At 51.6% G+C, this 21,110-nt stretch overlaps 1 protein-coding gene across 1 annotated transcript in view; it reads left to right on the top strand.

Moving 5' to 3' along the window:
- Positions 1–2,715: 2,715 nt before the first annotated feature.
- Positions 2,716–21,110, top strand: part of Otog (otogelin) — a 67,553-nt gene continuing 49,158 nt past the window's right edge. The window contains exons 1-17 of the mRNA XM_032896035.1: positions 2,716–2,857; positions 3,260–3,320; positions 3,444–3,501; positions 5,777–5,852; positions 6,728–6,820; positions 6,969–7,123; positions 9,516–9,634; positions 10,420–10,625; positions 11,378–11,508; positions 11,698–11,804; positions 12,400–12,509; positions 12,892–13,020; positions 13,994–14,102; positions 14,372–14,418; positions 14,871–15,016; positions 19,253–19,385; positions 19,901–20,078. Of these exons, the coding sequence (XP_032751926.1) occupies positions 2,752–2,857; positions 3,260–3,320; positions 3,444–3,501; positions 5,777–5,852; positions 6,728–6,820; positions 6,969–7,123; positions 9,516–9,634; positions 10,420–10,625; positions 11,378–11,508; positions 11,698–11,804; positions 12,400–12,509; positions 12,892–13,020; positions 13,994–14,102; positions 14,372–14,418; positions 14,871–15,016; positions 19,253–19,385; positions 19,901–20,078 (1,964 nt within the window). The 5' untranslated portion in view covers positions 2,716–2,751. The remainder of the gene's footprint in view (positions 2,858–3,259; positions 3,321–3,443; positions 3,502–5,776; positions 5,853–6,727; positions 6,821–6,968; positions 7,124–9,515; positions 9,635–10,419; positions 10,626–11,377; positions 11,509–11,697; positions 11,805–12,399; positions 12,510–12,891; positions 13,021–13,993; positions 14,103–14,371; positions 14,419–14,870; positions 15,017–19,252; positions 19,386–19,900; positions 20,079–21,110) is intronic.

Here is a 21,110-nt window from a genome sequence, read left to right as displayed (position 1 = left end):
GGGGCCTGGGCGGAGCAGAGGCGGGGCTGGGAGCAGAAAGGACAGCCTGGAGGCGGGGTCACCTGTCCAGAAGTTCCCCAGGATGAAAAGAAGCCCGTTGTGTGGCAATGGTGCCTTAGTGAGGCTGGCAGCTTTTTCCAGCGTGGTCCCCCCCACACACTAAGGCAAAAGATCGAGGAGACTCAGGGCAGCAGGGGTGAGGTTTGAGACTTCTCTTCCTTTCTGGAAGAGCATCTCATGTGGCCCAGGCAGGCCTTGAAGTGAATGTTTCACAGAGGAGGATGGCTCTGAACTCCTGATTCTACACCTCTACCTCCCAAGTGTTGGGATTACATACCTGGCCCACCGAGGTTTGGAACTTTTTGCTGTGGCACTGGGGTAGGGGGCCAGAGATTCTTGACGTAGATGGACTGTCAGGCAGAAGCCATCCCCCTTCTTGGACCCACCCCTCCATCACACCCCTCCATCATCACACTCCCACCCCAGCCCCCACCTCCCACCCGTCTCCACTTCTCCCAGGTTTCATCCAGGCTTCTCCCACTTACTTGCCTTCTCAGTGCAAAAACTCCTGGGGGTAAGGGGGCTGGGTCCTACTGTATCCCGTGGGGGCTTGCCAGTTGGGGAATGCCCCCATCCACTGACTCACGTTCCCTCTCAGCTTCCTTAACTGTTCTGGCCCCGACAGAGTAGAAAATAATCCAGCACGCACATTCTCAGAGGTGCGGTGGGGGCTGTGGACCTGGTGCCTGAATTTAACCCAGTAGGTGCTTGGCGTGTTATTACCACCTCACGGGATGGGCAAGGAGATCAACAGTGGCCCCAATCAGGTAGGCACAGTTGTAACTTCAGGGACACGAGAAGTGTCTCTTCTCTAGATACCTCTGCCATTTGCCAGCAAGCAGCCAATTTTCACGGTTGGCTGGATTATGGCCCAGATGAAGACATACATATAAGACATTTATATAGGATATATGCCTGGGGGAATAACTTGAAAGCAGGATCTAGATTCTCACCTTCTGGTCTGGCTTCACTCAGGTGCTGTGGATAATGCTGTGCTCGAAAGCGACTTGGGGAAGACAGCTCTACCCCATCTCATGCTTCCAGTCCCACTCCATTGCTGACAGAAGCAAAGGCAGGAAGGGGAAGCAGAGACTGTAGCAGAACGCTTCTTGCTGGCTCAGTCTCTGGCTCTCTTGCTCCCAGACTCAAGCTTGGCTAGCTCGGTTGTGAAGCTGGGGCCACCTGTCGAGGGATGGTGCGTCCGCCATGGGCTTTCCATAAGTTGGGAGCCGGGCTATAGCCCAGCCTCTGTCCTTCACTGCCTTCTGAATCAATTAGTACTTGAGATAATCCCCACAGGCTAACCGACCTAGGCTTTCCTCTCAGCCGACTCCAGGTCGTGTCAAGTCGACGGTTAATGGTAACTAGGATTCTTTGTTATTAACCGAGTAAGTCAGAAACCGGACAGAAGGGCGTATGGGGCATTTAGTGGTCCAGAAAAGACCTCATGAGATACGGTCCTCTTTCCATTTACATCTTTGATTCTCTCTTTCCTTCCCCTTTGAAGTTTGTTTTCATTTTATTTTTGTGTGTGAACTTTGGCTTGCATATATTTGTGTACAGTGTCTGTGTGCCTGTTGCCTGTGAAGGCTGAAGAGAGTTCCTGGGATTGGCTATAAACAACTATATGGAATATGGATTCTGGGAGCGGAACCCCAGTCCTCTGCAAGAGCAGCAAGTCCTCTTAACTACTGAGCCACTTCTGAATTCCCTAAGCATGTCACGTGGCTGCTGGTCTCATATTTAGAACCCAGAGCAAAAAAAATGTCCTTACCCAAGAGAACACAGACCATAGCCCCTCAACCCTTCTTTCCTGGGACCGTAGACATCCTTTAAAAACTACTGCCCATTTGATTTGGTGTGGCACTGCGTCCAGGTTCCTTTTCCTGTCTCTGCTCTGAGACCACCTTGCGTTCCGAAGCACGTTCTCCTTGACTCTCAGACAGTGTCTTCAAGAGGCCAGCTTGCCCACCATATGTTTAGAGCAGTAAGTGGCACAAAACAGACTCCCAACAAATCTGCTAAATGAATGTGTCCGTCCCAAATTCTAGCCCTACCCCGGGGTTTGTGAGGAGCCAATTCTTCCTGGACACAATGAAGTACGTCTTGTTCATAAAACCAAAGTTGTCACCACTCCGGTCTGGATGGGGACAGCCAAGTACCTTGGTCATCCACAGATTATTTCCTGAGTCGGCACTGGCATTCTGAGGACTAAGGCATGGTCTTTCCCATTCCAGCTCTTACTGAACAGAGGATGAAGCCAGGGTGAGGGAGCTATGGAAGCACAGGCTAGCTCTCTGCAGCTTGAGCCCAGTCTGAGGCCTCAGGGTGACCCTCTGTAAAAGGAGAGAGACAAGTACCAGAATATCTGCTCTCTAGTGGATGGGGCTTCTAGGACCCAGGTGAAGGAATTGGAGTCTGCCCAGCTTGTTCCATTGCTCCCCAGGAGGCCTTTCCCGGGGACAGGTGGTTACAATGGCATTGAAGGACAAAGACTGGGCTGTAGCCTAGCTCCCAACTTATGGTAATGAGCTGGGAAGTCCAGTCACTCAAGCCTGGGGAGGAGTCAAGAGCCTGAGAGGAGGGCCCAAAGGATAGGGTAAGAGAGCCGAGGGAGTGCGCTGCGAGTGGAGGTGTGACCCACCTAGGAGCAGAGCCCTGCGCCTGGCTCTCCGATCGCCTGGCACCCTGATGGGAGCCCGAGCGCCCAGACTCTGCTTGCTTCTCTCTTGCTTTTGTCTACTTAGGGTTGAGCCTGCTGCGGAGTTGGAGTTCAAGCGCACGGTGCAGCACCAGGGTGAGAAGGGTTGTGAACTGGATGGGTCTGGGGCTCGGGGAGCGTTTGGGGGAACAGGTCTGGACCGGGTTGTAGAAAAGAGAAAGATGGTGTGTGAGAGGGGAGGAAGACATCTAGACAGCGGGGCCTGGGACCAGATGGTTCTAAGGTAGTTGAGAAGAGCCGGGCGATGGGGAACTAGAGAGAACTGAGGCCCAGGGAGTGGAAGGAAAGAGGGAGACCTTCTCTGGAAGGGTCCTGGGAGCTGGAGAAAGGGCTTGAGAAAGCATGCGCGGGGATGGGGTGGGGCGCAGGCAGTGCTGGGTTATGGAGTTCAGGCTTCCTTGCCAGTGGGAGAACACAGTGGGGGAGGCCTCAGCAAAAGTGGCCTTATGCAGAGTGGAGAATATGGTCCCTCCCCAGCCTCAGCACTTACATGGAAAGCCGGTGAGGAGCTGCAACAGGAGCCTGCTCCTGAGCCCAGGTAAGTCCCTGCTTCTCCCACCGGTGGTCCCACGTGGCCCCATCGTATTCTTGGCACACGGGACCAAGACTTGAGTGGAAGCAAGGCTGCTCCTAACTCCTCACATATGCCATTTCTCATTAGCCACAGCTACCAGATGCCCCTTGCAGTAGAAGATGTCACTACAGCTATGGAAGGCCAGGTAAGAGATGCCTGGGGGAGGGGGGCCCCTGGGCAAGGGGCTTTTTCTGGGCCTGAAATAACAGAAGACTTTCTTGGGGGTTATGTGGAGGAGAGGAAACACTCTGGTGTGTGTCTGAGTGTGTAAATTCATGAAATCTATCTGTTCTCATTTTTCTAGTCTCTTGGGTCCCTAGTATTTCTTTTTAGGAGAGGCAGGCACAGTTCCTTTTGGGAGACAGTTGAGTCCCCTCCGCCCCAGAGGAGAGCAGGCAGGTGAGGGTTTAAGAGAGTGGCGTTCTCTTCTCATCTTACCTGTGGAAGCTGGAAATCCTGAGGCCCCCTTCCATACCCTGTGCAGTGCCGCAGCAAGGCAACTCTGAGAGGCAAGGCGAAAACTGGGCCACCTGCTGGGGGCTACAAGGAAAGACTGGTTAAAGAATGGTGGGTAGAGCTTGAGGAGGAGCTCTTGAGATTGTACTCTGACCTGCACACTCTCACATGTATACACAGACACAGTCACACACACACACACACACATACATACATGCTCAGATACACAGACATACATGCTCAGACAGACAGACAGACACACACACACACACCACGCACATCCTCACACATTCAGACATACACATACATGCTTAGACACGTACACACTCATAATACACATTCTGACACACACATACACACATGCACACTCACACATACACATGTTCAACACACATACATGCACACACATACACATGCTCACACATACACATATACATACTCATACACATACATACTCACACACATATACTCACACACACATACATGCTCAGACACACACAAATACACACACTCACACACTCACATGCTCACACACTCACATACACACATGCTCACACACACACGTACACACACACTCACACACACATACATGCTCAGGTACATACACACACACACACACACACACACACACACACACACACACACACACACACAAAGTGACTCCCTTCCCTTCCCTTCCCTTCCCTTCCCTTCCATTCTCTTGTCTTTTTCTTTTTCTTTTGAGACAAGGTCTTACTACGTAGTTGCGATTGGTCTACAACCAGCTATGAGGATCAGGATGGCCTTGAACTCAAGGGAGATCCCCCTGTCTCTGCAGGGCTCAGGTATTCTCCAGAGTACTAAGGTTGTAACCCGAAAGCCATGCACTAGGCTGAGGAAAAATATCCTTGTTATTTGAGACACCAAGTGAGATCTAGTATACTTTCGATTATTGCTACTATAACCACAAGCATATTAGCAGTGCCAATCAATCACTGACGGAAGTCAGGGATGTTTACTAGTACCAGCAGATGTCACTTACGTTTGCTGCTCTTACACAGTCTTGGCTGTGAGGAAACTTGCTGATGGGTCTTATTTTATGTGTTACTAAAGAAGTATAATTTTGCCCAAGCTCACATAAATAAAACATTTTCATGTTTACATTATAACTGGTTTCCTTTGTAATCTTACATTTCATGTATTTATAAACACTTTTCTGAGAAGGTGCCACCACGGGCTTTTTGCTAGATTGTTAAAGGGGGTCATGACATCAGAATGACCACAAACCTGGTTGGTCCCGAAGATTAATTATTTGGACAGGAATTAAAGAGTTCTCTAAGCTGGGGTGGTGGTGCACACCCACAGCTCCAACACTTGGGAGTAGAGGCAGAAGGATCGGGAATTCAAGTCTGTGGCTAAATATCAATACAGTAAAATCAAGAATTTTCCAGAAAATGGCCTTGGTGCTTTGCAGCTCTGGTTGTCCTCTGACCACAGCAAAGTCTCGGGAGCCATATCTGAGGTGGCATGATATGTACATTTATGAAGGCTAAGCTTATTCTGTCCCGGGACCATGGGAGGAGGGTGGCAAGTGTTCCCTCTGCATACTTTTTCCCATTGCCCGTGGGGACACCTGATTCCTGGGGCTAGGTAAGAACTTCTGGGGAGATCCCAGAAACCAGGGGCCAAAGTGGGGCAAAAACACCGAAAACTGACAAAGAATGGGTGAAGGTCTTCTCGTGTGGCAAGAAGGAGATGGTTTGAGTGTCCAGCAAGCAAGAAGTGAGGCTTCACGCACCAAGGAGGGGTGGTGCGTTTGGCCGGGCTCCAGGAATGGAGGCTTCTGGACATTCCTTATGGTGAGAGTCCTGTGCTGGGAGCCAGGCTTCATCTAAGGCATAGATGTCCAGGTTTAGATGCAGAGGAAGAAGACATGGAGCCTAATATCCCAGTGCACAGAACTAATCGTTCTCTGTTTCTAAAAGGATGCTGAAGCCTTCGATGCACCGGCCATGTCTTCGTGGGAAAGGCGGCTCCACCGGGCCAAGTGTGCGCCATCTTGTAAGTTGCTCCCTCTCTGTGGCTATGCAGAGGAGAGTCTGGCCTACAGAGAGCCTAGGAGGGTACCATTTTCGACTCCTTTCTGTGCTTGGAGTCTCTTCCTATCTTCCCCAGCTTGACCTGCATGGTCTTTCTGTGTCCTGTTCACATCCTTGTGGCCCGGCTCCCACCTACATCGTCTGATTCATGAGATTGCTGCCCCACAAGATGGTTGACTGCTCACCCCACTTCATACTCTTCCTGATCTTGCTTCCTACTTCCAGTGGGATGGCCCTTCAGTATGTTAATTCCTGTGGTTAATTCTCTCCTCACCTTTCTTAGCTCTAAGGCCTTCTCATCCCCTTCCTTCTGTCTGTGACCTAGTCACATGTCCTGTGTCTGTGCTGCCCCCCCTTAGACTCCCATGTTTGTGTCCTGTCTGTGACTTTTTCCCTCACTATACTCTGTCCCCTCATTTGCTCATTCTCTCCCCTATGTTCTCACACCGATCCTGGTTCATACGTTGGCCTCTTCCCCTTGAACAGTGAATGCTGGAATATCTCAAAGCAGTCACCCATTCCCTCCCACCCCCAAAGGCTTCATAGTCTTGGTTTAGCTGTCTTGCTTGCTAGCCAGGAGCTAAACTTAGGGAACGGAAGTCCCAGGTCAAATGGCCTCAGGACCACTTTATGCGTACCGAATGCTGAAGCTCTAAGACCACTCCCGGAATTCCCATCAGAAGAGGGACTGTGCTGTGGCCCTATGAACCCCATGTGGCCAGGATCAGGCTGTCTGGGACAAGGCCTTTACTTCTTGGTGCCTACTGGGAGGAGGTTGTGTCTTGGCTCTGCTGGACTGGTGCTAAGGTAGGAAACATCTCTGTGTCTCTCTTGTAGACTTGTTCTCCTGCTTCAATGGGGGTGAGTGTGTACACCCAGCTCTCTGTGACTGCAGACGCTTCAACGCCACTGGACCCCGTTGCCAGTTGGGTAGGTCTGATTTCTCCAGCCCCAGGAGGGACTGTGAGTGCAGAAAAGCTTTCGGGCAGGACCACAGGGATGGCCTTGCCAGATCTGGAGCCCCCCAACCTCCAGCAAGATGCCCATACAGATCTAGGCTCGCTTTGCCCTGTCTCAGTGTATAACGCCGGTCCTGAGCGGGACAGCATCTGCCGGGCCTGGGGCCAGCACCATGTGGAGACGTTTGACGGCCTGTACTACTACTTTTCTGGAAAGGGAAGCTACATGCTGGTGGGACACCATGAACCTGAGGGTCAGAGCTTTTCCATCCAGGTAAGGCCTCCTCTCTCCTGTCCTGCTGGTCCATGCAGGCTCCATCAGGACCTGGGAGCCTCTGGGGGCTGGAACCTGCTTGAGGCTAGAACCTTCCCTTTCCACTTTTCCCAGCTCCTGCTCAAGGACCGTGTTTCAAGAAAAAGCCACAGTTTCTAAGCCCCTGCTCACCAAATCTCTCTGGCTACCCGTGGCTGCCCTTGGCTGCCCGTGTCTGCTCTTGGCCATTAGCGTCCACGGCACATGCTGTACTCTTTTTCTGAGTTCGATGTTTCATAGTGGGAGGCCCTTAGGACAATAGCACAGACTTGGCCTTTGTCCACAGTACCTTCATTTTAATAGAGAAACCATAGCAAATGACATGAGTTATTTCAAGTGCAACTCAGAGAGCCGAGGTGACAAAATGTCAAAGACTGAAAGGCTTGGGAACCTGATATGGTCCATTGTGAAGGACAGTGATGACAAGGTTTCACGTAGGAAGTGACATCCACTGAGACAGAAGCTCATCGGAGCTAACCAAGAGACGTGGGGGTGGGGTAACAGAAGGTATTCTAGAAGGAGGAACGCTCATGTTAAAGAAGAGTATGGTGCCTCAGAGAGGATGATGGGAATCTTGGGTGGCCTTTTGTACAGTTCCTTTCTCTGAGGGCCTTCCTATATCTCTTGACATCCCAAGCCTCAGGGGAGACACTCTGTGGGTAACCACATCCCACCCCAAGTCCTCCCTGTGTGCACATGTCTAACAAGGAGTGCTTCCACACAGGACCTTCTTGGCCAGACCATGTCTTTGGGCTTGTTCCCTGAGCCTAGATGAGTGTCGGACACCTGAATGCCATGTGAGACTCTGATTGGCAGATGCGATGGGTGTTTCTGACAGATGGGGACTTGGTCAGTTGTAGATTGCAGTGGAGAGGAGAGGACTAGGGAGTTTAGTACTCACTCAGGGTCATCCCTTTCCTGGCTGGCTGTGATCCCTCTGCCTCAGGTCATGATGTCCTAGATGCCACGACCAGCATCACCTCCTACTCCCTGGTTTCTTTTCTTTTCTTTTTTCATCTTTATTAACTTGGGTATTTCTTATTTACATTTTGATTGTTATTACCTTTCCCGGTTTCTGGGCCAACATCCCCCTAATCCCTCTCCCTCCACTTCTCTATGGGTGTTCCCCTCTTCATCCTCCATCCTCCCCCCATTACCACCCTCCCCCCAACAATCACGTCCACTGGGGGTTTAGTCTTGGCAGGACCAAGGGCTTCGCCTTACTCCCTGGTTTCTTATTCCTCAGAGCTGCGTGTCATTTTCACAACAGATGTGTTACAATCACATAGTCGGATGAGATGCCACATAAGTGAGTTATCAAATTGATGGAGTAAGTCACACCCTGCATCAGCAAAGGAGAGAATAAACACACACACACACACACACACACACACACACACACACATCCTCATTAATATGAAGATGTAGAAATACTTGATCTTGACCATTCAAGGTGTAGTGGCAGGCACACACTTTGAAGTCCAGAACAGAGGAGTTGATCGACAGAGGCTGGTGGATCTCTGTGAGTTCGAGGCTAGCTTGCTCCACATAGTGAGTTCCTGGCCAGCCAGGGCTACGGTGTAAGACACCATTTGAACAAAAACAACGCTTGAACCTGAACTTGGGGAAAAGGTGGCTTCCATGATTCCTCCTTCCAGTTCAAGAGGCTTCAGCCTGGTCCGCCATGTCTAAGGGTAATAGACTGGAGAGCTGGCTCCTGGGGAGTGTTTCCGCTCATGGCAGGTGACATTTGAAAACCTTTCCTCTAAGCACTAGAAACCTGCCCCACCCTCTGGATCTATGACCCTTACAGTCTGGGTTCTTGAATGGCTGAGAAGGTCACATGTAACAAGCAGCACAGGACAGGTGTGTGAGTGCAGGACAGGGCTAATTTCTGCATCCCGGGAGTGTGTAGGTATAGAGTGTGTGCGTTGAAAGTGTCTGTGAGCATGTGTCTCGGGTGTCTGGGTTCACACACCTGTGTGATGGAAGGTGAATTCACATCTGGCCTTTTGATTTGATGGAACTTGGAGATACCCCAGTGCTCTGAAAAAGGCTTTGAAATCTGACCCATTTGGATCTAGGTCAGAATCCTGTCTTTGCTATTTTCTAGTCTTGTGTGCATGTGACTTTTGCCCCTTCTTTCTGTTCCTCAGACAACCGTGAGATACAGGCGGTCCTAGCTCTTCCCCTGCTGTGGTGTTGGAGAGGGCACTGAGAAAGGTCATGGAGGAAAAGTGTTCAGCACACAGGGGTCACACGCTCACCCCACACTGGTGGACTGAAGCTTAGGGTGGCCTTGGCCGTTGCTGCAGATTGCCCTCTGAACACCCTGCTCTGTCCACCCAATCAGGTGCACAATGACCCTCAGTGTGGCCCCGCCCACTACACCTGCCCAAGGTCTGTCAGCCTCTTCCTCTCGGGTGAACGTGAGATCTGCCTGGCCAAGGAGGTCACCCACGGAGGTATAAGGTAACTCCCTGATGTGAGGTAGGGGTTACCCCTGTCAAGCTGCATGGAAATTGATAACTGGGGACAGCCACATTGTCCTCCTTGGGGGCAGAAATGCACACTTGGCCTGTGTGTGTCTAGCCAGCGGTACTGGTGATGGATGAGTGTCTCCACATTCTCCGCAGCTGTCAGACCTTGTGGACTTCCTACCGTTTAGGAAAACAGTAAAAGTTTCTAGAAAGTGGAGCTTCCTACTAGAAACGCTGTCCCTAAACTCACATACAGTTTCTCTGAGCAGACATGTATTTATCTTTTTCTGAGGATGGACGGCCATTTTGAATGGCAGTTATCACGCTGGACAATCAGGGACTGCTAGGTGATCAGACCTATGGCTGACTGAACTTTTTCTCTTCCTGTCAGCTGGGCTGAGGCGGGACAGGTGTAGGAGGGGTCCTCTCTGTTCTCAATCTCCTATTCCCCCATCCCCTTCACTTTCTATTCTTCCTGTTCTGGATCAGCATAGTAAAATGAAACCCCTCTTACAAGATATCGGTTCCCTTCGGGAGAAAGGAGCTGATGGATTGGTTCTCTCAGGATTTATCCCTGCCCACAATATTATGATCTTTGAAGGCCCCTTGAAGATCAAAGAATCCTCGTGCACTTTGGTACACTTGGGAATTCTGGAGGATGAGGACATTAAAAAAAAACTCATGGCACTGGGTAGGGTGGTGGCAGCCATCTTTGTGGTAAAATCAAGCCCTGTGGGAGTTGTGTGGACACTCTGCAGCCCTGGGCTTTGCTCTCAGGATCCAGCTGCCACAGGCGGTGGCGGGTGTGCAGCTGCAGCAGCTGGCTGGTTATGTCATTGCGCGGCACCCATCAGCCTTCACGCTGGCCTGGGATGGTGCCTCAGCTGTCTACATCAAGATGAGCCCCGAGTTTGTGGGCTGGACCCATGGGCTGTGTGGGAACAACAATGCCGACCCTCAGGATGACCTGGTGACCAGTTACGGTGAGAGTCTGAGCGAAGGCACCTTGTGGGATATTTTGTGGAGACGGAGACTGGGTTAGGATTGCTCTGGCCAGACCTCTGGCATCATGGCCATGGTAGCAAAAACCCAATGGGAATCAAGGGCTTGCTTGCAAAACTCTGTCTTGTTAGGCATGTTCTCAGCCATGTTCTGAGTCTCAATCTCTTCAACTGTGAGGTGTTCATGATGAGAATTCCAACTGGGGAACTTCTCTAGGTGGGTTTGATCTCACATGGTTTCCAGAGGAAACAAGGGATCAGAGGGAGGAGAAAAGGCCAGGCTGGAGCCAAAGTCTCTGATTGACAGGTCGATGGGAGCTACAGGTGAAGCTCAGGGCACGTCATGATGGCCCTGGCAGAGAGCTTAACGGTGTCCCTTTGAGTACTTTATAGCTATAGTTCCTGGCAGCCATCTCCCTAGGTTTTAGTTCTCTTTTCTTCAGGTGGGGAAACTGAGGCTCAGATGGGTGTAGGCTCTGCTTCAAACCTGCACACTGGTCCCTTCCAACTATCCCATGTTTCCTCTGATGAGCATGGAACAGCTGTGAGACAGTACAGGTTTTAGGACACTCACGTCTCTTCTGATGAAACAGCTCCAAGAGACCGGTTCAGTTGGGAACCCAGCATAGGGTGGGAGTGGGCGGCTTCCTCCTAATGGCTCTCCCTTGTCCTCTGCTCAGAGCCCTCAGTCCTGCTGCCCACATGCCTCATCATGATACACGTTTTCCCTGCAGGGAAGCTGACTGATGACGTAGGGGAGTTTGTGCACAGCTGGCAGGAGCAGGTCCCAAACAGCCCTCCAGGACCTGTGACGTCTTCCCTGCCTCGCCCACCATGCCTGCAGCAGAGTCCAGCGTCCATGCAGGTATGTGTCCTGAGGAGAAGCTCCCTCCCCAGTAGAAAGCTATTGGTCACAGGACTCAGGATGGTTTGTACCCATGGCCCCTTCCCTTTACTCTCTGTTCACCTTTTGCTTATTTGGGTTCCCCGTGGGATGGTGAATCAGGGAGCCATGCTGTCCTCCCAGCCCAACTCCTGCCTCTGCCCTACGCAGGGTGTGTATGAGCGCTGTGAAGTACTGTTGAGGCCTCCCTTCGACGCCTGCCATGCCTATGTCAGCCCTCTGCCCTTCACAGCCAGCTGTACCAGTGACCTCTGCCAGTAAGTGGGCAGCTAGGTGGTGGACTGTAGGGAGCATCTTCCAGTATTGGGATAAGGGATCGGGATGTGGGCCAATGAGCCTGAGAATGCTTGGCCCTTACATAACTGTTTGCCAAAGCTCTAACATTCTTATATGCCAAGAAAGGGTTCAGCTGTCCTATTTAACTGAGGCTCAGAGATGGAGCTCAACTCCCTCAGGGTCACACAGCGAATTGGCACCAAGGTTAGGAATGTAGGCTTCCTGCTTTGAGTCTGGGGCTCTGTGTGATCGGATGCCTTCCTGGAGGAGGATGCTCTGAGGTTCTGAGAGTGTTGATGGCAGCAGGTCTCAACCTGAAGGCTGCTACTCTCTGGGGTTCAAACCACCCTTTCCCAGAAGTGGTCTAAGACCATCAGAAAGCACAGATATTCACATTATGATTCATAACGGTAGCAAAATTACAGTTATGAAGTAGCAACGAAAATAATGTTATGGTGGGCAGGGCTCATCACAGCATGAGGAACTATTATTAGGACGGTTGACAATCACCTGGTCTATGGGATGATGATGGTTGGTGACAGGCTGGACTTTCTCACATTCAATATCCTCGCACAGATCAGGAGGTGACGAAGCCACTTGGTGCCGAGCACTGACGGAATATGCCCGGGCCTGTGCACAGGCAGGGCGCCCTCTGCAGGGCTGGAGGACCCAACTCTCACAATGCAGTAGGTTCAGGGTGGAGGTGGGCAGGGCGGGGTTCTGATGTGGGCTGTGGGTAGCAGCCACGGGCCTCAGCTCAATGCCCTGTCCTGCTCACTCAGAGCCTCACTGACAGAACCTTAAGTTCTGAGGTTCCGTCCTGTGGCAGATGGGAGGAGTAAGGCTGAGCCTGAAGGCTGGGTCTGGGGTCTCAGAGCACCCCGACTTTCACCAGTCTCTTGAGCACCAAATACTCCAATTGGGACTGGAGGGTTCGGGGAAATGAGAGTCCTCCCATTCCCATTCCAGGACTTGGAGTGAGGGTGGGTGCTGGCCAAACATAGACCACAACCTCCCTCCCTCCCTCCCTCCCTCCCTCCTTCTCTTCTTCCCTTCTTCCCTACTAAGCTGTGCACTGCAAAGAGAAGACCTTCATCTACAACGAGTGTATTGCTTGCTGTCCGGCTTCCTGCCAATCCCGTGCTTCATGTGTGGACAGCGAGATCGCCTGTGTGGATGGCTGCTACTGCCCCAATGGTTGGTTATGGGGAGGGGGGGCAGTAGTGGACTGAAAGTGTCCTCCTGGCCTGGCATGGATGCATGGCATCAGGGGACTCAGAGGATGCCTGCCTGTGGAATGAATGAGGGGACAAACAGCGAAGCCAATAAGTAAGTGACAGGCTTAAGGACGGGGAGGGTGAGGGCAGAGCTAGGTTTCTCGACAGTTTGGTTCATCAAGTAGTTCAACCTCCTTTGGACTGAGCTGTCCAGGCGAAGAGAAGCCATTCATTCATTTTTATGCACACGCTTTTGCTTAAGCATCCATCCACAGTTGTGTTGTCCTGTGTCTAATGGCGTGTTTATGATGAATGAGGAACTTGGCTGGATGGAAAGGGGAGATTAGAAACTGTAGAGCCGGAGCGCTGGCTTAGTGCGTGCAAGGCCTGATGTCCACCCCAGCGTTGCCTGAGCTGGGCGTGACAATGCACACCGTAGCACTAGCACTTAGGAGGGGAGGAAGGCGGGAGAGCCAGACAGGCAAGGTCATTCTCGTTATCTAAGGAGTCCAAAGGCCATCCTGGAGCACGTGGGGCCCGGTCTCAACAAAGTAGAGTGACGGGCTTTGATTTTAAGTAACAGAGCCTGCTTCCAGGGATGTGACACTGCAGCCTAAGCTATGGTGAAATGAAGGCTGGCTCAGGGGGTCAGGAAAGAAGAGTTCTGGGGACTTGTGTTATATGGGGAGGCCAGGAAAGGCCTCTGGAGGAGGCAGTAGGAGACAGCATGGCGGGGTTTGGGAGGTAGTGTGCAGTTTGAGGTGATACGAGGAGTAAAGTCTGTCTAGAAGGAAGTTGATATCCTGCCTGAGCTGGGATTTAGAGGAGAGTTTGAAAGTGGGCTCAGTAGAGAATGGACTCTGTGTGTGGGGACTGTTATTTGAGAGCCCAGGAAGCCACCATAGTGGCTTGTGAGCAGAGTTGGGGTGAGTGGGCCTTTGGTCTCACCCTAGGTCTCATCTTTGAGGATGGGGGCTGCATGTCACCAGCCGAGTGTCCCTGTGAGTTCCATGGGACCCTGCACCCGCCTGGCTCAGTGGTGACAGAGGACTGCAATACCTGGTCTGTGTCCACTGCCCGGAGGGAGGGGCCTGGGAAGGCCAGCGCTTCCTGTCAGACTGTTTGCCTGGGGTTGAGGAACTCTGAGAAAACAGGGGTTACTCACTTAACCTCTCTGAGCTCCAAGGGGATGTCATTAGATCCATGGGCTGGGGTTGGGAGGAGGTCCTCTCTACCAATCACTTTAGAGATGGGATGCTGCAAGCTGGGGGCTGGGACAGCATCTGGGCATTGAGGGCAGGGAGACCACCTTCACCATCTTTGTGTTTCAGTACGTGCACTGCAGGGAAGTGGGTGTGCAGCTCTTCTGTCTGTCCAGGTACATCTGACCCTCACTCAGACCCTGCCCTCTTCTCCGTGTCTCAGAGGTTTGGGCAGGGACACTCTGGGGCCATGCCTACTCAGGGGCACTTGATTCATGGGACTGAATCTGACTCCTATTTCCTCTGCTGCTTTGGTCCTGTCCATCTCCTGCCCGAACTTCAGGCACTGCATTGAGACTTCATGGAACCCAGTGTTAATGCAGTACCCCGTCTCTCCTCAGGGGGGCACTCTAGTGGGGGTTGTATTAAGTTTGCTCCTGAGCAGGCTTCCAAAAACAAAGGCACCCTAGCCTGACCAATTCCAGAGGGCAGAGCCTGCGTCCTGCCTTAGACTCGGATCTTGCAAGGCTGAGACAGTCCCCAGCAGGGGAGGGGAGCCATCCCACGAGGGAAGCTCATTAGCGTGCTCAGGAAGCTTCCATGAGCAAAGTGCCTTCTTCTCCCTCAGCTGAATGCTCTGTGACTGGCGACATTCACTTCACGACCTTTGATGGACGCCGGTACACATTCCCTGCCACGTGTCAGTACATCCTAGCCAAGAGCCGCTCCTCAGGCACATTTACCGTGACGTTGCAGAATGCCCCGTGTGGCCTGGTAAGGCTGGCTGGGTCTCCGTGTTCAAACAAGTCTCCCACAGACCTGGGTCTTCCCATGACTCAGCTGCTGCCTCTTACTGGGACACAGAACGGGTTCTGGAAACAGTTGGCACCCAGGCCCTCTGCTGGCTGAGAGTCTCTAGCGTGGGTCCTACTCTCCTTAGCTTTCTATGCTTGTTTCTTTTTCTTTTTCCGTGTCTGGAAGGCCTATTTGTCTGATGAATTCATTCATCAAATTCTGAAAACCCGTTGGGGTCAGAAGCTGTGCTAAGGTCTGACATTGCTTTTTCTTCCAGGCCTCATAGCTTAGTGGGCCTGTTAGGCAACCCAGTTGCTGTGGGGGGTATGGATGGGGGCAGGGTAGGTAAACTTTTTCTTTCAGCTGGTCACTGGGTAGCTAGGGCAAAGGGAATCAGGAAAGGCTTCCTGGAGATGGTGATCCCTGAGATGTGCCAGTCGCTGGAGAACATAGCTGAGACATTAGCCACAGCTGGTAGGGCAGGTGTGTATTTGTCTGTCTCAGTAGAGACTGCACTGTCCCTGGACTGACTGCGCTGAGCCACCCCCACAGGCCCTGGTGTGGGTTATGCCCAAGCTCCTCTCTGCAGAGAAGAACCAGCGCTTTATGCCCATTCCCACCCTGCATATGTCTACTGTCTCCAGTTCCAGACTCTAGGGCCTTGAGTGTGAGCAGACCCCAGCTAGGAGGTCTGGAGACACAGTCTGGGAACTGTGGATAAGACGGAGGCTGGCTTTCTTCTTTTGCTCTGAGTAACCTCTTTCCTCTCTCTGCCCCAGTCCCCTCTCGGCTGTTCTCCATGCAGGATACTGTCTGTCTTCCAAGATGGTCACTTCTGTTGCATCTTGAACGTGGGAACAAAGAGGGGTGACAGAAAGACACAGAGCAGTCCCCACTTCTCCAGTTCATGCGGCTCAAGAGCCCCAGAGCACGGGAGGACTGTGGGGCCCCAGGGTGCCTTTCTCAGCTGTCTCTCTGCCATGTCCCAGATAGGCAGCTGACTAGCCCGAGCCTGTCCAGTTGGCCTCATTGTTGGACGGTGTTTCTTGATTGCAAGCTTTTTTTTCTGCCTCAAGACAGGGTCCTTCTTGTGATTCTATTTGCATGGTAAACCTATGGCAGTCCCAATCCTGTAAGCTCAGGGCTGGGCACAGAAAGGGCTACACAGAGGGACCCACCCAACCCCCTCTCAGGCACTCACAGCTTATAAGCAGGTCACTTTGGCACGGCGTACTACATGGTCTGAGGTGTGGAGGGGAGTGGAGTAGCGGCGGGAATGTCAGCAGAACAGAAGGGAGGGTCACGTGGCAGAGGTGGCATCTAACCTAAGGGTGTCCCTGTAGAGATAAGTACAGACACAGGAGGGAAGTCACCCTGGGAGCTGACCATGCCAGAAAGCACTGGCACGGGATGGAGTGTGCTGGGCACAGTGACGGAGGTGGCGGTGGGACCCGTGACACTCACACCCAGTGCGCTGAAGTTTGATTTTCTGTACAGCAGCTGATGTAAGTGCACACCAAGGTGGTGGACATCACCGTCCTCCCTGTTTACGTTTGATGGGCTATCTTAGATGCTTGGGGGGACTTTCATGACTACCCAGATCTTCACCTGACTCCAAGGCTGGATGCTGTCATGGAGTCAGGTGACAACAACTTAATACTTTAGAGTGGCTTCGGAGTGTTATACAGTTCTTGCAAAGCTAGGACCGATTCCCACGCTCCGTTTCCTTTGTTAAAATCTTATGCTACCGAATGCATTTTTGCTACTTGGTACTCCTTCTTTTTTTTCTTCCTCTGACAGAACACCATGGCCAATGGGAGCTTCTGGAACATCGATTTGGGCTTATGGTTCCAGAGAGAGTGTCCATAATGGTGGGGAGTGTGGGGGGGCATGCACAACAGCAGGCAGCTAGAACAAGAGCTGAGCTCTCACATCTCAACTGCATACAGGAAACACACACACGTGGGGGGCGGGTGGGAGAGGGAGAAACAGGAAGTGACATACTTCATCTCACAAGGCTCCTGTCCTAAAAGCCCCCAACCCCGAGCACCACCACCACCTGGGACCATGTTCAAACACATGAGCCTAGGGGAGACGTTCACAGCAACATAGCACGGTACATCAAAAGCAGCCAACTGGGACTAATGCTTTGCCACTAGCTGAGGCCACGGTTTACTCCAATTTCATTGGTTTTCACCCAATGCCATTTTTTCTGGTCCAGCACCTCACATTAGATATAGTTACGTGTCTTCGGCTCTTCTCGGCTGTCTGTTAGACTTTCCTAGTTTACGATGACCTTGAAAGCTTGTGAAGGCCTGGCCAGAGAGGTTGCTGCTGGCAGAAGGCTCCCTTGGGATTTGTCTCAGGGTGAGATTTGCATATTATTTGCGTATTTACATTTGAGGTGACAATCTATAGCTTCTTTAATTTTGTCACTCGATTGTTTCAGATTTGGCCAGCGGTAGATTTTTCCGTTTGGCTCCTGCATCCCTTTTATGCACTCATATCATATGTGTACATACATGGTCATCTGCACGCTTCCTTATTTCTGGCCCTATGGGCAACAACACATCAACATGGGCTGGTTATGTGTAACAAATGTAGCCGCTAATTTAAGATGTCAATACTAGAAACAGGTGAGCAAAGTGGGCAGGCTGGAATGAGCCATGCCATGGTGAATTAGAGCCGGAACATGGGTATGAGTGCATGTTTAGTTGACTTCGTGCTTTTAGATATATTTCTATGTATCTATACAGATGTGCTATATAGAAATGCTGGTTCATATACCTGTGTCCATTGGTTATGCAGATACGTGCAAGGGTTATACATATATTTCCCTTTTATCAACTCGGAGGGCCAAAAAGAAATGTTGCTCCAATGCCAACTTACATCCCCAGTGCTGTGGGTTTCTAAGTCCATCCTTCAATAACGAGACTGGGAGAGTCAGCAGTATCTTGGAGGAATGGGACGGGAAATGCATAGGAAAGCGCGGCGAAGACAGGTCACGGTTCCCACATGGCCCTGCCCATATCACTCAACCATAACTCAAATGTCCCTTTTTGTGCCTCAGTTTTCTGGTCTGTGAAAGGGCGCTGCTATTTCCAGCTTAGATGTGGGTCTTGAGCACAGTGAGGACTCAGGAACAGAGCGTTAGCTCCAGGATCCTGGTGCGAAAGCCCGCTGTCATGAGCAGAACTCAGCAGGGTCGGGGCTTGGCTGCCAGCATTAGTCTTCACTATCGTCATGTCCCCTGCGACAGGGACAGCCTTTCCTGCCTCAGCAGCAACCTCTCTGTTCTTTTGAGTGTTTTTCTGGTAGGTACCCTCTCCTTGCTTACAGCAGCCACTGCTCCTGTTACGGTCAGTCCACTTATTTAACATCTCCGTCCCACGTAAGTTTGCAATCTTGAGCAGGAGAATGTGCTTACTCAGCACTTGTCTGTGAAGCCCAGTGTAGGGCGGCCTGCACATGGCAAACACTCAGGACATCTGTGAATAGGATAGAGTGTAGATGTCTTCCTGTGGAAGAGAGGTATGAATGGCCATGCCATGTGCTGTTTGTTTCAAAGGTGGAGAACCCCAGGCCCAGGGACTATTAGCTCATTTACTGTTCCCCATCCCAGCCTACTGTGGTGGTTGAATGGACCTTATTCATACATGCTAGGCAAGGGCTGACCCTTTACAAAAAAAATTTTTTTTCACTTTGGGGCAGGGTCTTGCCAAGGTAACATAGGCTGGTGTGGACTCGTTCTGTTTCTGACAGGCCTCGAACTAGGTATCTTCCTGCGTTAGCTTTCTGAACAGAGTTGGGTTCTCGCTTGCCCTTCAGCGAGGTGCAGCGTACGGCACATGAGGAGGGGGTCTGTGTAAGACTGCACACGGATGCGATTGAAGCTCTGGGGCTGCAGTTATGTGAGGGAGCCATGGTTTCCAAAGCTAGACTGAGCCGTGTGGGAGCCAACTCTGACCTGCGCCTTTGGACAGCTCATTAACCGTTGTGCTGACTACTGTTATTCCAGCGCTTCAGCCAACCTTGTCTGTTCTGGGACTGATGGTCTCCAGCATGAGTCCTTCATGCCCCCTTGTGGCTCTGCTTCTTACTCTGAGGAGCCTGCTCCTCGAGTTGGGCTGGGTCTCTGTCATGGAGGGTTCTCTTTAGGCCGTCAGGACAGAGCGCACCAACTAATGCTGCCCGTTGGCCCTCCTTTTTCTCTAGAACCAGGATGGGGCCTGTGTCCAGTCAGTGTCGGTGATTCTGCACCAGGACCCTCGGAGACAGGTGACCCTGACCCAGGCAGGAGATGTCCTTCTGTTTGACCAGTACAAGATCACCCCACCCTACTCAGATGGTATGGCTCAGGACGGTGATAGTTCACGATCCTTTCCCCAGCTTATCTACTCAAGGGATCTGCGACGTGGGCAGCCCCTCCCAAGGATCAGGCTAGGGGACATTGGATTCAGGAAACAGGACTCCGGCATGAGAGTGTGACAGTTCCTTCTGACATTAGGCCATTCATGGGACTGTTTCCTGTCTCTACGTTCAGTATTTATTTCCCCTCCGGAAAATTGAATCTAAGAATTCACTGTGATTGTATGGTTGTGCAAAAAATGGGTCCTTACAGAAGTCTTCTTATGTTAGAGCAAGAAACTGCACTCCCTCTGGGAAAGATGGGTTATTACTTGGAACCCACAATGTGACATTTCTCAGTAGAGGCTGCCTGGTAGGTTATGCCAGGGTTTAGCAAACCAATTCCAAGGCAAGGGTTCTCTGTAGGATGATGCCAGGGCTGCATGCAGATGTGGGGGTGATGCAGAACTCTGGGCTGGCTGCACTAACGAAATTGCTTTCCCATTCTGTGGCCAGACGCTTTTGAGATCCGGAAGCTGTCCTCTGTGTTCCTGAGGGTGAGGACCAATGTGGGTGTGCGGATCCTCTATGACCGGGAAGGGTTGCGGCTCTACCTGCAAGTGGACCAGCGATGGGTGGAGGACACCGTGGGCCTCTGTGGCACCTTCAACGGCAACACACAGGACGACTTCCTGTATGTGTTCCTGCCCTGTAACAGGAAGGAGAGGGAGGACTGTGGGCTCCTTAGGATTGGGCATCCAGAGACACTGCCCCACACTCACACACACACACACACACACACACACACACACACACACACACACACACACACCACACACACACACACACACACACACACACACACACACACACACACACCACACCACACCACACCCCTACACCACTAATTATTTGCTTTTCCACGTTTGAATTGAAGCATAATTTGTTACAATAATGGTTCCAGTCTTCTGTGTGTAGAAAGATCATCACTTGGGGAGTTTGGTTAAACACTGGGCTGTGCGCAGATGTGGGAGTGATTCAGCCAGGTGGTGGGTCCTACTCCTGAAGAACCTCATTCAAGCCTCGTTTTTCCATAAGGACTCCCATAATCCCAGCCTCTGAGGTAGATAGGCTGGGCATGAGAAGTTCTGGGTTTGATTAGTCTCAGACATTTACTTCTTGAATCAACTCTGAGAACCGTTAGGTGAAGATAAGCCTCACTAGCCAGGGGCACTCGAGTCCCCAGGTCAGTCCCAGAGGGCCACCATGACCATCCCTACAGGGTGCTTGAACACTTTTGAGTTTGTACAATGTATGCCTGCCAGCACTCAGAGGAAGGCCATTTCCCAAGAGCTGGAAGCTGAGAGAATTTGTCCTCTGGGTGTGGTCACAGTTCAAGAATTCGGAAGGGGACAGTAGTTAGGCTGCTCAGAAAGGAGAAGGGTGGGAATGATCTTGAGGCTGAAGAATCCTAGCCCGTTCTTCAAGATACATGCAGTGGCTGATTTAGAAACATGGGAGGCATCCTGTAGCCAGCATGAGGGGTTCAACTTCGCTATGATGAACAAGAAGAAGCCTTAAGTTTGCAACGTATGCACACAGATAAGTGATGCTTCCGCCTGTCTCGCCCGGTAGGGCTGGTGTTTGGGCAGCTGGTCAGAGTGGTAGAGGCAGACCTTGGTTTAGTGTTTGGGCTGCTTGCCACCCTCCAGGCACATGTGAGTTC

Source organism: Rattus rattus, chromosome 2 (assembly GCF_011064425.1).
Source record: "Rattus rattus isolate New Zealand chromosome 2, Rrattus_CSIRO_v1, whole genome shotgun sequence".
NCBI classification, from domain to species: Eukaryota; Metazoa; Chordata; class Mammalia; order Rodentia; family Muridae; genus Rattus; species Rattus rattus.
This window is presented reverse-complemented; position numbering and strand designations above follow the sequence as displayed.